Source organism: Hakea prostrata, chromosome 1 (genome assembly GCF_041222555.1).
Source record: "Hakea prostrata isolate BN-2017 chromosome 1, UWA_Hpros_2, whole genome shotgun sequence".
In the NCBI taxonomy this organism is placed as follows: Eukaryota; Viridiplantae; Streptophyta; class Magnoliopsida; order Proteales; family Proteaceae; genus Hakea; species Hakea prostrata.
This window is the reverse complement of record NC_142600.1, coordinates 62,122,105-62,138,609: the sequence shown is the minus strand read 5'-3', so window position 1 is coordinate 62,138,609 and position 16,505 is coordinate 62,122,105. Positions and strand designations below refer to the sequence as shown.

The 16,505-nt window shown below is 37.5% G+C and overlaps 1 protein-coding gene across 2 annotated transcripts in view; it reads right to left on the bottom strand.

The window, feature by feature from the left end:
- Positions 1–16,505, bottom strand: part of LOC149029322 (protein VASCULAR ASSOCIATED DEATH 1, chloroplastic-like) — a 98,029-nt gene that overhangs the window by 50,596 nt on the left and 30,928 nt on the right. For both annotated transcript variants that reach the window (XM_089141520.1, XM_089141517.1), the window contains exons 6-8: positions 10,909–11,010; positions 927–1,021; positions 647–834 (exon numbers count right to left, since the gene is read on the bottom strand). In XM_089141520.1, coding sequence (XP_088997646.1) covers positions 647–834; positions 927–1,021; positions 10,909–11,010 — 385 coding nt within the window. The remainder of the gene's footprint in view (positions 1–646; positions 835–926; positions 1,022–10,908; positions 11,011–16,505) is intronic.

Genomic DNA, 16,505 nt, shown 5'->3' with positions numbered 1-16,505 from the left:
CCAATAACATCTTCAATCATTTAAGCTGCTTTTCAAGAAAATCTTTTACAAAAGTAAGTTGAATTATCCCCAACCCTAATTCTTCTTCACCTAATCTGCTAATTTCCCAAACCCTGTCCCTCCATTTATAAATTTTCACTTTCCCTAAGCCCTAGCTGTTCAACCCTATCTCTGGCCCAACCAAACCTTCAGCAGGAAACCCTTCGCAATGCCAATTACCTATCATCCCCCTTGTCTGATCCAAGAAGCCCAAGATTCGAACTTAAATCTACACTAATCCAACTATTAGATATGTCCCAAACTTTAGGTATCATCCCCATGTAACAATTACTTATGTCCCCACCCCCCACCCCGAAATTGAAAAGCTTCATCTCCATCCAACCACTACAACAGTACAACCAGTGTTCTGGTTTAACCTGGCAACCACCCTAAAATCCGTTAGTCCCATTTGAGTTGATTCTTTACAAGATCTTGGTTAATAGATACTTGTTCATTTAGGGCTACATCAGTTCTGATTTGCATTTCATTCAAAAGTCGATTTTGCTAGAATGAACATAATGACAAGCATCATTCTTAAGTATCCAAACTTGATGTCGAACCAATTGATAGAGCCGCGACTCTAGAATAAAACAAGAAGTCAACTAACTCTTAGGTGCATCAACATCCTCAAGCTTCAATTCTGAAGGTACTCCAGAAGACAAAAACTTGGCATTTCTAACTGGCCCTGCTACTTCTCCATTCTCCTCTGCTTCTGAAGGCCATGATGATGGACTAATATCAACATCTTCATTGTATAAGAGCATACAATCTTCTGAAATATAATAATCCTTGTTCCTGAACAATCACATATAGTGAAACCAAATTATAAGAAACATATCGATAAATGTTAGTACTTGTGCTTCCTAAGTGATTACTGATGTGAATACCTTTCCAAAGAGTGGAGGTCATTGACTGTTTGTTTGAAATCCTTTTCAACTATGATAAGCATGTTGCCTTGACTGCTAGACTCTGATTTTGAATCCTGATACAAGAAAGGTTCATTGCAAACTTCCAATAACAGAGAAGCAGGAATGAAGCAAAAATTCAGCCATGAAGATGAATCCTCAGACAAATATTATGACAGCACAGGCCAAAAACAAGGAAACCAGTGGCCAAAAAAATTTTAAGGAAGGAAATGCAGCTCTATCCTCTGGGTGAATGATTACAAACAAATTTAATTGAGAAACTCCCCAGTTCAATCTATGATTATACACATATTATAAGCAGAAGTCATAAATGGATGAATCTTGTATTTTTCACATTACATTAACAGAGCACCATTCTAACTACAAGTTCCAGTTAAAATTGAGAGGTGCTAAACCATCAAGAAAAGAAACACATCTTGTAATGCAATTTCTAGTTTCAGAATGTCAATATTCATTCTAGATTTGGATTGGCTGTCAATGTGGTAAAACTTTCTTTTCATGCAATCATAGGAGAACAACTATCGCTGACCTGTATGTGCATGACAATTTTGCCAGGAATAAGATGCCAAGCTTAACAGTTTCAACCATTCATACCAAATTTTGACCATTTTTAACAATATTCAACCAACGCGGTTACAGTATTTTAAACAAGTTTCGACCAATGTCCATGGCTTCTACCAGTTTTAACCATCCCATCAAAATACCAAGTTTCAACCCGAAACTTCAACCAATTTCAAACAAATTTCAGATTCTAACTGGTTGAAACCTTGGTTGGCACTGAAACATTTATCGTTGACAAGAACAACTACTACAAATCCATCATATACAAAATAACTAGGATCAGCTGCAGAGTCCTTTACCTCCAATCAGGCTACATTCAGCATGGAAATGCATACTAAATTATGCATATCTGTTGAATGTCTGAGAGATCCTGACTTATGTCTGAGTGACATAGCAGGGCTTTCTGTATGTTAATAATATGGCAAGAAGAAAACAAATATTTTTCTTTTGATAATATTGCATAGATACATTTCCAAACCATAGTTCCAAATGTGGCTCAAAGAAGAGATGCTTGGAAGTTTATATACCTGCCCAATATAGGCTGCACTGTGGCTGAACTTAAAAATCCTAGCTTTCTATTTTGAGTCTTTTAATGCGATTAGAAGTCTTTTATGAGTCAAATTAGGAACTTTAGGAGGAGTCTGTATATGCAACACAAATCCCATTAATTAGAGATGATTTGGCTAAATAATATTATTTTAAGCATTTTGGTGGTGTTGAGCAATGCAACAGAGATTGAGAACCAATGCCTGATCTCTCTTTTTCTCTATTATCTTCTTCCCTTTTCCTCCTTCCAAGAACTTCTTCATCCCTTCAAGCTGTTGTTCAACTTCCCAATCCCTAAGTCCCTGATGCGAACAGGGTTGATCCCCCCCCCCGGCTGAAACCCTGGGGCCTTAACCCACGCGTACGGGGAAGCCTCCCTAGGCTGGCCGAACCATAGTGGGGCAACTCTGTGCTTATTTGCTCCTTAGACTAATTAAACCTCTAATTCAGCATGTGTATTTAACTAATTAGGTTATAATTTCATCACGTGAGTCTTTGGGTTTTTTAATTCCAGCATGTGCCAATTAGAGTCTTTAGTTTGTTGAAGTATACGCAAGTTTGGGATATTTTACTATTCACACTATTGTTCACGTGAACAGTAAAAGCTATTTATTGTTCATGTGAACAGTATTATGCTAGTGATGCTACTCTACTTTCTATTTCTAATGTAAGAGTCTTGCTACATAAGTTTTGGGAGTTTCTAGAAAGCATAGTTTCTATTTTGGTGGTAGTTTTTATTTTCAGAACTTTCTATTTTAGGAGCTAGAAAGTTATTAAAGCTGTAATTTTTTTTTTTTTTTCTTTTCTTTCTAGATGACAATTATTTGTCTCTCAAGTTGTAATGTTGTATTAGATTCATTAGAAGCTATAAATAAAAGAGCTATGTGATTCTAGACTCTTTAGCTAGAATCACAGGCCTCTTCTGCTGGTTCTTCATCTCTCTTCTCTTCTTCTTCTTCCCTCTTTTCTCTATTCAAGTTCAGCTGCTGTTTTGATTATTTAAAGCTTGCTTTTTAACATGGCATCAGAGCTTTTTTTTTAATCAAAATAGTGTTATTCTCAATATTTTCTTATGAAGTTATCTTTTGTTTTTATGTTTTCCTTGGTATGCAGCCACCTAATGCTATATATTGTGGACTATTAGATCAGGTATTTATGTGAACTGATCTTCTCTACCTATTACCTTACTCTTACAAGTTCCAAAATTTGGATTAAATAATGTTTTCCATCTACCTTCGTTACCTCTTTTTGCTACACTTAGCAAACTCTTTTTTTTTTCTTCTCCTATTCAGTCCTAAGGTTGCAGAATTTTTTTTTTGCTCATTCTACTTCAAGTTTTGGAAAACTAATTTGAGTGATATCTACCTCAATTTAATGTATTCACTTACAAGTGACTCAACCATTAGTACGGCTGAATCTAAAGGATCTCAAGGAGATCCTGTAAACTTTAAAATTACATCTATCAAGCTCAAAGGTAGTTCTAATTACTTGTTGTGGTCATAAGTGGTTCGGGTGTACATACTTGCAAAAGGTAAGCTTAAGTTCATTGAGGATGAACCTCCTGCTAAGACTGAAAAATCCTCTTTTAGTTGGATCCAAGATGATGCAGTCATCAAAATTTGGATGTGGAATAGTATAGAACTTGATATTGATGTTATGTCCCATAAAACTGCAAAGGGAATATGGGATGACTTGCAAGAGACATATTCCCAAGCTAAAAATATGACTCGGATTTTTAATATTTATGAAAAGCTATTTCAATTTCTACAAGCTGACAAGTCTCTACAGGATTATTACAACCCCTTTAAAGGCATGATGGAGGAGTTAAATGTCTTTCAATCTCTCACCACAGATATAGAGAAGCTTAAGGCCCAACGGAATGAATTTTTTGCATCCAAGCGTCTTGCAAGATTGAACCTTGAATTGAAATCTATCAAAGGACATCTTCTTCCTGGTGAGCATGTCCCTAACCTTAGTGAAGCATATTCTAGACTTCAACGTATTGCTTGCCTGAAGGGAGTTCTCCAGGAAAAAGTTTTAAAGGAGAAAACTCAGCCTTCACTACTTCTCGTGGAAGGGGAAGTGGATGTGGTTTAGCGGGAGTTAGCAAGTCTTCTAGAGGTCGTGGTGTTCAACTGTTTGTAAAACATCTCGATTTTGTACTCACTGCGGTAAAACAGGGCACTTAGTGGAAGTTTGTTGGGCCAAACATGGAAAGCCAGAGTGGACCAAAGCACCTTGCCAATCATGCCGTTTCTATTGATGGTACTGATGCTGTAGCAAACAACGATAGTGGTTCTGGATCTTCTTCAGGGGACTTGTCTAAGACTTTAAAAGATGATGTAAGCCATATCCTTCGCCGATTGCAAAATATTGAGACCGGCGCTTCCATATCCAATGGTAATTCTGCTGCCACACTTTCTTATGCAGGTAACAAAACACTTCTCACGTCTACTCCAACCCCTTGGATCATCGATTCAGGGGCCTCTTCCCACATGACTGCTAAGTCATCACTTTTTAGCTCTTTTTTTAAATCTACCACTAAAAGTTTTGTTGTCATAGTTAATGGGACTTCGACACCTATTCTAGGCTCTGGAAGTGTTTATCCTACACCTTCTCTTACTTTGTCATCCGTACTTCATGTTGCTAATTTTCCTTTTAACTTATTATTTGTTAGTCATCCTTTTAACTTATTATTTGTTAGTCAGTTAACTAAAGCACTAAATTGCTCTGTGACTTTTACTCTCACTTATTGTGTTTTCCAGGACCTTCACACGAGGAAGACGATTGGTGGAGGGTGTGAAAGGAACGGACTCTACTATCTAGACTATGCTGCCCCTATCGCGGCTCTCTCTGATGATGGTGTAGATGCTCTCTAGTGGCACTGTCGTATAGGCCATCTGTCTTTACCTAGATTAAAAATTTTATTTCTTGTTTTTAAATCAGTGTCTAGATTAAATTGTGAAGCGTGTGAGTCAAGAAAGCATCATCGTGCCACCTATCCTCCACGCTCTATCCCTTGTAGTGAGTCCTTGTTTTCTTTAGTTCATTCCGATATTTGGGGTCCTTGTAGAATTAGTAATAGGCATGGTTTTCGATAATGTCACTTTTGTGGACGAATTATACCGTCTTACATTGTTGTATCTTTTAAAGGATCGGATATAGTTCTAACTACATTTAAAAGTTTTATTCATGAAATTTGGACTCAATTTTCTCTTCCTATTAAAAATTTTTGGTTTGATAATGCTTTAGAATATGTGCAACATGATATAACTAACCTTTGTGATTCTCTTGGAATGATTCATCAAACCGTTGTTCATTCACTCCCCAACAAAATGGAGTGGCTGAACGCAAAAATCGTCACCTTTTGGAGGTTGCATGCACTATTTTGATTCAGATGAATGTTCCCAAGAGTTACTAGTGTGATGCAGTTTTGACTGCTGGTCATTTAATTAACCGAGTGCCTATGACTTTACTTTCTGAAAAATCTCCTTTTTCAACCCAATAGAGAACCATTTTTAGTTCCACCCATAATTTTTGGTTGTGTGTGTTTTGTTCACATACCACATCCTTTTGATAAACTTTCCCCCCGTTTTGTTAAGTGTATTTTTCTTAGGTACTCACGTACTCAAAAAGGCTTTCGCTATTATAATATGGTTCTTCGCAAACAATTTATACGTGCGGATGTGACCTTTTATGAAGACACTCCTTATTATCCTAGTCAATTTGTGTCTGTTGAAAACTGTGTTTTGGACGATACTCCTCCTATTCCCTCTTTAGTTCCTTCCACTAGCAATGCTCCTCTACAGGTTTATCAACGGAGACATAAGTTGGCGGAACATACTGTGGATAGTAGAGTTCCTCCTACTAATATTAGCGGTTCTCCTTTAGTGGAGCCTGAAGTTAACCCTACGGATGTTTCTTCTTCCCACTGGCAAATTCTTTTAGTGGAGATCCCACTCCACCTTCAGATGACTTACCAATTGCTTTGAGGAAAGGTACTCGTACTTGTACTTTACGCTATAACATTGTTTATCCTGTTTCCAATTTTGTCTCTATCTCTCATCTCCCTCCTATCTTTCATTGCCTTGCTTTGTCTATGTTTGCCATTTATATTCCAACCCATCATACCAAGGTTCTTAAAATTCCTGGCTGAAAAACCACCACGGATGTGGAAATGGATGCTTTACAGTCTCGTCATACATGGTCTTTAGTAGAGTTACCTCCACAGAAAGATATGGTCTACTGTCGGTGGGTGTATACTATTAAGTACCATTCTGATGGTACGGATGAAAGGCTTAAGGCCCGCTTGGTGGCTAAAGGCTATACACAAACATATGTGGTGGATTATTTTGAGACTTTTTCTCCTGTGGCGAGACTTAATTATGTCCGTGTTTTGATCTCTTTGGCTGTGAATTATGATTGGCCTTTTTTTCAGCTTGACATAAAAAATGCATTCTTATATGGTGACCTTCATGAAGAAGTTTACATTGAGCAACCTCCAAGGTATGTTGCTCAGGGGGAGGACAATGTTCGTGTTTGCAAGCTTCATAAGGCGATTTATGGACTCAAACAATCTCCACGAGCTTGGTTTGAGAAATTTAGCAAGACTGTGGAGTCTTTTGGATTTGTACAGTGCTATTTTGATCACTCTATCTTTGTTAGACGGCAGGGTGATTGTGTTGTCATTATATCAGTTTGTGTTGATGATATTGTTATTTCAGGCAGTGATGTTGATGCAATCCATACAGTCAAGGCACACTTACAGAAATCTTTCCAAACCAAAGACTTAGGTGATCTACAATATTTCTCGGGGATAGAAGTGATCCGTAGTAAACAGGGAGTAAGTTTGTCACAAAGGAAGTATGTGTTGATTTTTTTACTGAGACTGGCATGCTTGCTTCTAAACCTAACAACATTCACATGGATCCTCAATTAAAGTTGGGACGTGATGATGGTGACTTGTTGGATGATGTCCATCGTTATAGTAGTCTTAGGGGAAAATTTATTTATTTTATTGTTACTCGTCCTAATATTTCTTATTCTATTGGTGTGTTGAGTCAATTTTTACAATCTCCTAGGAAGGCCCATTGGGACATAGCGATGAGAGTACTTCGGTACCTTAAGAATGCGCCCGGAAAAGGGCTCATCTATCGATCAAATCGGAGTATGGACTTGGTTGCCTTTTCTGATGCAAATTGGGTTGGATCCATCATTGATCGCCGGTCAACTACAGGCTATTATACTTCTCTTGGTGGAAATCTTGAGACTTGGAAGAGTAAGAAACAGTCCACCATTGCTCGATCTAGTGCTAAAGCTGAGTATAGGGCTATGACCCACACCGCTGCTGAATTTCCAGTTTTTGGCTTTTTGCCCCTATAAAAATGTTTTGTGATAATAAGGCAGCCACTTACATTGCTAGTAATCCAGTGTTCCATGAGAAGACAAAGCATATAGAGGTAGACTGTCACTTTGTGCATGATGCAATCAAGAAGAAACTTATAGTGACTCCTTTTGTGAGCTCTACTGACCAACTAACTGATTTGTTCAATAAAGCTCTGCTCAGACCAAGTTTTCAGTCTATCTGTTGCAAGCTGGGCATGGGAGATATGTATGCTCCACCTTGAGGGGGAGTGTTGAAGTATACGCAAATTTGGGATATTTTACTGTTCACGTGAACAGTAAAAGCTGTTTTTACTGTTCGCATGAACAGTATTATGCTAGTGATGCTACTCTACTTTCTATTTCTAATGTAGGAGTCTTGCTACATAAGTTTTGGGAGTTTCTAGGAAGCATAGTTTCTATTTTGGTGGTAGTTTCTATTTTAAGAATTTTCTATTTTAGGAGCTAGAAAGTTACTAAAGCTGTAATTTTTTTTTCTTTTTTTTTCTAGAGGACAATTACTTGTCTCTTGAGTTATATTAGATTCATTAAAAGCTATAAATAAAAGGGCTCTGTGATTCTAGACTCTTTAGCTAGAATCACATGCCTCTTCTGCTGGTTCTTCATCTCTCTTATCTTCTTCTCTCTTTTCTCTGTTCAAGTTCAGCTGCTGTTTTGATTATTTAAAGCTCGTTTTTTAACAAGTTGAATAGGATTCAGCATGTGCCAATTAGAGTCTTTAATTGAATAGGATTCAGCATGTGTCAATTAGAGTCTTTAGTTATTTAGGATTTTAGTTTCAACATGTAACAATTAGATTCCTAATTTAACAGCTGAGATTCATGTTGTAAGGAGATTCTAATCTAATAAGAACTCCCATCTAGATTGGAAGACTTTTTATAAAGGCTATAAATAGCCCCTCTACGTCATTGTAAAGCTTTAAGTCTAGATGAATAAGAATTACTAATAATTGCATGTGGGTAGGACCTTGCAGTTGTCTAATTCTCTCAAATTCCTCTCTCTTTCCTGCGATGCAGCAAGAAGTGTAGCAACACTATAGCACCTTCCCTCTTCAAATAAGGTAGACTCAACCCATCCCCACTCCCCTAGCTCCATCGCAACCCTTTCCCCTCCCCTCCCCCTGCTGTTACAGCAACACCAGCCCCTTCCCCCGTTCTGCGCAACCCAGTCCCACCCTCCTTGTTGCTGCACCTTGGCAGCAACCCTTCCAGGCCCTACAACTCCCTCAAAACCCTCCCCCCACCCCTGTAATACCCCTAGCCAGCAGCCCCACCTTCCCCTATACCTTGCAGCAGCCCTCCCCTTTTCTTTCTTCCTCTCGGCTCTCTCTCTCTATCTCTTCTTCCTTGTGGCAGAACAAGAAAACAGAAAAGCATAAAGTTTAGAAATGAAGAAAAAAGGAAGAAAAAAGGAAGAAAGAAGGAAGAAAGTAAAGAAAAGAAAGAAAGAAAAGAAAAGGAAGAGTACAAAAGAGAGAGAAAAGTTCTTGTTTTCTTTTCAAGGGGAAGGGGATCATGTCAGTGGAAGAAAAACTAGAGAAAGAAAGGAGCATTTTTTTTTTCCTTCTTTCTCAAAGGCAGAAAATAGAGAGAGAGAGTCAGATTCTAATTTTCCCTTGGCTCTGATACCATCTGGAAATAATTGAATGCTTAGATGAGTCAATGTGACCCCAAGCCTCTTATTTATCATAAATAATGTACAAAAGATTATGCAATTACCCTTACTAGGAAATAAACAACTATATAATAAATTCAACCAATATAACTTATAATCAAACCAGCCCATAACCCATAACCCATAACCGAACCATCCAACAAAACCCAAGATTCCATCAACCATAACACCTCAAGAAGAAAAAAAACCCACGTTTTCTCCTCAGCCTTTAGAAGCCACCCAAATTCTCTGAAATTTTGGATCAAATACAGTCCTTAGGTCCCTCATCACTTGAACAAAGCAGCATGCCAAATTCAACCCTTCGATTTGTTTACCAAAAGATATCTTTCTCAAAACCCTGATATTAATTTTCTGGAAAGTGAAAACTAAATATTCAGCATTCAAAACATTTCTGTGAGCCTGAAGACTCAGACCTCCACTGATACCTTTTGCATCATCTGGCATGTACTTCGCTGACCTAAACATCAAACCCTGACACACTGTTTTTAACCCACTCAAACTTGCATTGTTCATAGCAGATCGTGCTTACTAGCTCCTAGTTGGTCTCCTACCAATCTTGGACTCCATCACATAATCCATATCTTCTCTGTACAACATCATCTTCTATATCACCATTCTTACTGATGATTAATCCTAGATGTCCAAAATTGTGACGTGGGCGAATCAACGTCTCATTAATTTTTACATCCTCATTATAATCCCGAAGTTGTAGAAAATATTAAGTTGCACACAATATACCATGTTTTCAATATGACATCTTAAAACCTTTTGATTCCAATATTGATCTTCGTAACTCCAATTTGGCATTAGTCCGAACATTTTCCTCAGCCATAAAACAATGTCATCGGAAAAAAACATGTATCAATATATATAAAGAGTAACTTAGTACATGAGATTCCTCTTCTAACAGGGTCTAGTAGGTGCAGATACAGTAGCAGGAGATGCTAAACCCAGTACCAACCTAAAACCATCAGTTTGCAATGGTGCAACTTGATCTCATGCAGTATATATTTAGATGCATTTTTTTTTTTGGGTTTTTTAAAGAATCGAAATTTATTCCATAACATCACATACTATTGGTGGTTCACTTTGTTACCATGAAGCAAGAACATGAGATCATCTAAGATCAAAGAAATAGGGTCAAATGGGGGCTGAGATCATTTGTACAATAACTAAAGGGAATAGGCACAAAGCACTTAACTGAGATCACACAGTTATAAGTATAATTATTACTTTCATATTTATGTAAATCATGGACATCTAAATATGATATGTTAGTATTGTCTAATAATGAGAAGAGCTTATCTTTTCTCTTTTTCTATGATAATCTTTGCATTATTATGACTCATTAATATTTGTTTAGCTTATAAGTAGATTATATAGTATTATAAAAAAATGTACACCCGACTGCTTTCTTTTCCAAAGGTGACACCATGCGGCCACCTAATCGCCATGGCGCTTAGGGAAGGCCTCAGACATTGTGGTCCCTTTAGCTTCAATAACTATGCACATGGGTAGTCAATGTGCTCCTCACGTCCTTACCCAGAATGAAAATATAGAATAAGATCACTGAAATGGTCTAGACTCAAAATAGTTCCTCATGCCCTCCCTTCAGACAACCAACTCCCCCCCCCCCCCCCCCCAAAAAAAAAAAAAAAAAGGGCTGCCATCCTGAGTCTAATAAATAATTCACAAATCACGTATAAACTAGTATTCATTAATCTGGCACTTATAGTAGTTAATGAGAAAAGATACATACCTGGCATTCAGTGGCCGTTTTACTACCATTTCTATGTTGTGACCATCCATCTACAATCAGCCGATAAGCTTCATCACGGGAGAGAAAAGACGTGAAGAAGTTCTGCAAAATAATAAAATGGAACAGGTTTTAGCTAATAACAAAAGAAAAAATGGAACAGGTTTTAGCTAATGCTGTTAGTTAAGAATAAAACACATCAATTTCAACCATGAACAAGAAATAAGTACAAGTTTCAGAATCCAATATTATATTGGAAGATTCAAAATTTTAGGTATTTCATTTTCGTTTTTAATTTGGTATTTGTAATTGAATTGATTCCTTTTTTTATTTTTATTTTTTTATAGTGATCTATAGAACCCCAAAGTTAACCAAAATATTGATATAATTGGCCATAGCTGTGCATACACATAGAAATTCAAGGATATCAATACCAATCTCTTACAAAGAAAAGAAAGGATAAATAGCGGGAAATACATAATTAGAAAAAAATAGAAAAGAAAGTTCACCAGATCTTCCCCCTAAAATCTCTCTCTGTTCACCAGATCTTCTCTCTATCATGTTTCTGATAAACATGATGTCTTTTTAATCACGCTCTCATTTTGATTCACATCTCTCACCTCTCTCTCACATATCTACCTCTCTTCACAACTCTCTTTGGTCATCTGCCACCAATGTCTCTCTACACAAGATTTCTTAGATCCAGCCATCCAATGTATCTCTTTACAATAGCTTTCCATTGCCCTTAGTTTTTCTCTTGGACACTCATGTTCCAAACCCTATGATGTTATATTGTGACAACAAGGCTGCCATTAGTACTAATAATCCTGTGCAACATGATTAGACTAAGCACATTGAAATTGATAGGTTTTTTGTCAAAGGAAAGCTGGAACAAGGGCTCATCTGCATGCCTTTTGTGAGGTCTGGAGACTAAATAGCAGATATTTTCACTAAGGGTTTAAAGGAAGGAGATTTCCTTCCTATTATAGGCAAGTTGTGCATGACTAATATCTATGCTTCAACTTGAGGGGGAGTGTGGGTTGAGTCCTACTATGAGTTCAACTCTATTAGAGTTTTTGTTTATATAAAATTTTATTACCCAAGTAAGGGTATGTATGTAATAGTGTTATCTCCCAGTTATTATAAATAAAGGGCTTGTGATCACACAGATCAATTGAGCTATTCTACCAATATCATGTTTCTCAACAGTATGACTGGTACCTCTTCCCTATTTTCAGAATTTTCTGAGTTTACTAACCATACCCCTGTTGTTATAGCCAACGAGGAGAAGTCGTCTGCAGTTGGTAATGGAAGTGGTTCTTCTTTACCCAATTTGTACCTTACCTCTGCCTTATACATTCCAAAATTTCCAATTAATCTTATTTTTTGTGAGTCGTATTGCCAAAGCCTTACATTGTTTTGTGTTGTTCTTCCTATCTTTTTTTGAACTTCAGGATCTTCGGACCAAAAGGAGGATTGATGGAGGAATTGAGAAGATAGGATGTACTATCTAACTAAATTTTATTCTTTTGCTGTGAAGGCGTAGAGTGTGTCTCTATTGGACTGACATTATCGTTTGGGACGCCTTTCTCCTAGTAGACTTAGGTTGGTAGTACCTAATCACAAGAATATTATTTCAATAAATTGTGAGGGCATGTGAGTTAGGTAAACATCGTAAGATAAGTATCTTGCTAGAACTAAACCTTGGAATACAAGTTTGTTCTCTTTACTGCATTCCGATGTTTGGAGGCCTTGTTGCATTCCCAATCGGTTTGGTTTTCAGTATTTTATTATTTTTGTGAATGACTTTTCTAGATTTACCTAGTTATTTCTAATGAAGGATCGGGGTGAAGTTTTAAAAATAATTACAGATTTTTTGCATAAGTTTCTACTCAATTCAACACCTCTGTCAAGACTTTTCGTATTAATAATGACTTAGAGTACATGCAAAATGGGATTTTTGACTTATGTTCTACTAAAGGAATTCTTCATCAATCCAATTGTTCATACACATCACAATAAAATGGTCTGGCTGAACAGAAACACAAGCATTTGTGAGAAGTAGCAAGATCTCTTATATTCTATATGAGTGTTTCCAAATGGTATTGGCGTGATGTTGTACTTACAGCGTGTAATCGTGTACTTTGTTAAATCAAATGCCATCTTAATTTTGCAACATGAGATACCGCTTTGAGTTGTTTATCCAAAGTACCCCCTGTTTTCCATCTCAACCCAAAGTCTTTGGTTGCATATGTTATGCACATGTTTTGCCTCAACCAAAAGATAAGTTTTCGGCCAAGGCTCACAAGTGTATTTTTCTAGGTTATTTTCAGTTTAAAAAAGGATACAAAGTTTTTTATCTTATAACTAAGCATCAAATTGTCACAGCTGATGTTAATTTTTTTTTAAAAAAACTCCGTATTATGATCCTAACCAATTGTCTAAAGATGAAAAGTTTGAACCCCCCCCCCCTTTTACTTGTGGTGTTGCCCATTTTCAACTGAGACCAGCTTTCCTCTGGAGACCCAGCCAAACCTCTTATAATTCCTGTCCAAACACGGTACAAATCCAATTTCCACCATTGCAAGTTTATCATCGATGAATAAAAATAGTCAGATGGTACAACCACGATATCACTTCATCTATAGATCCTCCTCCAGCATTTGATAATCCTGATGATCTTCCCATTGCTTTGAGGAAAGATAAGCATTCTAGCTTTCAACGGTCAAATGTTTTGTATACTAATTCTCATTATGTTACAACCTCTCATTTGCCTACTCATTACCATAGCTTTACCACATCTTTGTCTTCTGTTACTATTCTATTAACATAGACTAAGGCTCTCTCTGATCTAGGTTGGAAAGCTATGATAGAATCTGAAATACATTCTATGAATACTCCAACTCTTATGAATCTCCAAGTAAGGATCTAGTTATGTGTCGGTGGATATTTGTGATTAAAAATAATTCTAATGGTTTCATGGAGCATCTCAAAGCGCAGTTGGTTATACAGGGGTTACCCAGACTTATGGTGTAGATTTTTTTGAAGCATTCTCTCCAGTAGCCCATTTGAATTCAATGCGTGTTTAATTGTCATTGACGACTAACTTGGGATGGCCTCTCCATCAGCTAGACATAAAAAATGCCTCTATATGGAGATTTGGCTGAAGAGGTTTATGTAGAGCAACCTCCTGTATTTGTTGCTTGGGGGGGATTCTACTAAAGTATGTTGACTTCACAAGCCAATATATGGACTGATACAGTCCCCAAGAGCATGGTTTGAAAAGTTTAGTTCCATGTTATTTGAATTGGGATTTTCCTAATGTTATTCGGATCACTGTGTCTTAGTACACAGGACAAAGTCTATAATTGTCTTACTAATTGTGTATGTGGATGACATAATTGTTTTTGGAAGTGATGCTACAGGTATTGAGTAAGTAAAGACATTTCTTAGTACTTGGTTTTAGATAAAGGCTCGAGGCATTGGCAATATTTTCTTGGAATTGAGATTCCACAGAGCGGTTAAGGTATTAGTCTTTCCCAACAAAAGTATGTGATGGACTTGTTGACTGAGACCAGTATTCTTGGGTGCAAACCAATGGATACACCCATGAATACTCATCTCAAACTCACTAAAGAAGATAGTGAGAATTTGTTTAATCCTTAAATAGAGGCAGCTGGTAGCTAAACTTATATACCTCACTATGACTCGCCCAAACTTATCATATGTTGTAGGGGTCATCAGCCAATTTATGCACTCACCTAAAAAGCTATACTGGGATGGAATGATCTAGATATTATAGTACTTGACGAAGGATCCAAGAAAAGGACTAGTGTACAAAAGAAATGAGCATCTAAAATTGTGTGATATTCAGATGCAGATTGGGCAGGATCATGAGATGATCGGAGATCCACCACTGGTTACCATACATTTCTTAGAGGGAATTTAGTCCCTTGGAGGAGTAAGAAGCAGATTACAGTCCTTAGGTCTAATGTTGAGGCAGAATATTAGGCTATGGCTCACACAGTCTTAAAGATCTTTTGGGTCAAATAGTTCTTGAAGGAAGTTGGTGATGAGGTTGAAGAGCCTGTTGAGATGTTTTGTGATAATTAGGCTACGATCTACAAAGCAAGTAATCCAGTGTTTAAAGTTGGAGATATATTTACTAAGCCCTTATCTGGTCTAGCCTTTGTAGAAGGATGTTATAAGTTGGGCGTTGGAGATCAATACTCTCCAACTTGAGGGAGGTCTGACGGTTTAATGTTTCAAATAAGGAAAGTGGCTCATGGAGCATAAAAAATCAAATAAGGAAGGTGGATCATGGAGAATATAAAATCAAGTGATCAAGCTGGCTGATTTGGTGGAATATTCTCATTCCTGATTAGTTAGATAAGATCTTATGTTTATTAGATTTTATTTTGTTATGTATCCTAAATTAGTAGTATGGAACCCATCAGGTATTGGGATCTACTCGTACGCTTGTATCAGTTAAAAATAAAGTGTGAACTAGAGGGGAGAGGCTTGCTTGAGGTGTCCCTCTCTTTCATCTCTTTTTCTCATTTTCTTCTCTCTTTCTCTCTAGTTTTCTCTCCTCTCGGTCTTCGATTGATCTTTAATAGAGGTCCTGGTTTCGTTACAACATCTAAAACCCTGGTGGGTTTGTATAGGGGGTCGTAGGGAATGTATTTGAAGGGCATAGGAGCTGTTTCAAGGAGTTTCCAGAGGAAAGGGTAAGGCGGGGATTTCGAGATATGTTTGGGGGGGTATAATGATAATGGAATGGGAAGACACTTCGGTTGAGCTTAGTACTGATTACCTTGAGCTTGATTTTGGAGGAAAAGAGGGTGTGAAAATTAAGACAAGGCTGATCTATGGATTGGCTAGGTGTTTGGCGCTACACTAGGGATCAAAGGTTAAGGCAATGGTGGGTATTGTGATTGCAGTATGCATGGAATGTAAAGTGGCTTATTGAGCTATGACGATTCTTGATTTGTGGATGGAATAAGGGATCAAACGTGGGGAATGGATAGGCTATTAGACCTTACGTGGGGCTTTCTAGAAGCTTGCTTCGAGGGAGGTGGATTCATACACAGCTATCCTTTTAGCCATAGTAAGAACGCAGGTTGACTTCACCTTAGAATTTGATGGGTTTTTTAAAGAATATTTCGAGAACCTGAAATAGTGTCAGAGAGACATGGCCAGCCTGAGTTATGAGCAGTTGAGTACAAGAAAAGCAGCAATACAGATGCGGGATATTACGAAATAATATCATAGGGACAATCCTGCCCTATACCCAAAATTACAATACTCCCCCTCCGGTTGGTACTCGGTTCATTGATATCAATCATGCCCATCTTGCTAACAATAGGACAAGAAAACTGATATAACCCACATCAGGGGGCAGTCTTTAGGATCAATTATCAAGAACCAGCAGCAAATTAAGGGTTTCACTCTGCTGTTCTGGGTCAATTTACAGGTAATTTTAGTGGAGAGTGGCTAAGTATGCTCCACTATACCCTACAGCTAGGATATTTAACTGAATTAGGGTTTAAAAGCCTGCAACTAAGTCTTCTGATGTGGACAGCATCTGTAGAGGCTCA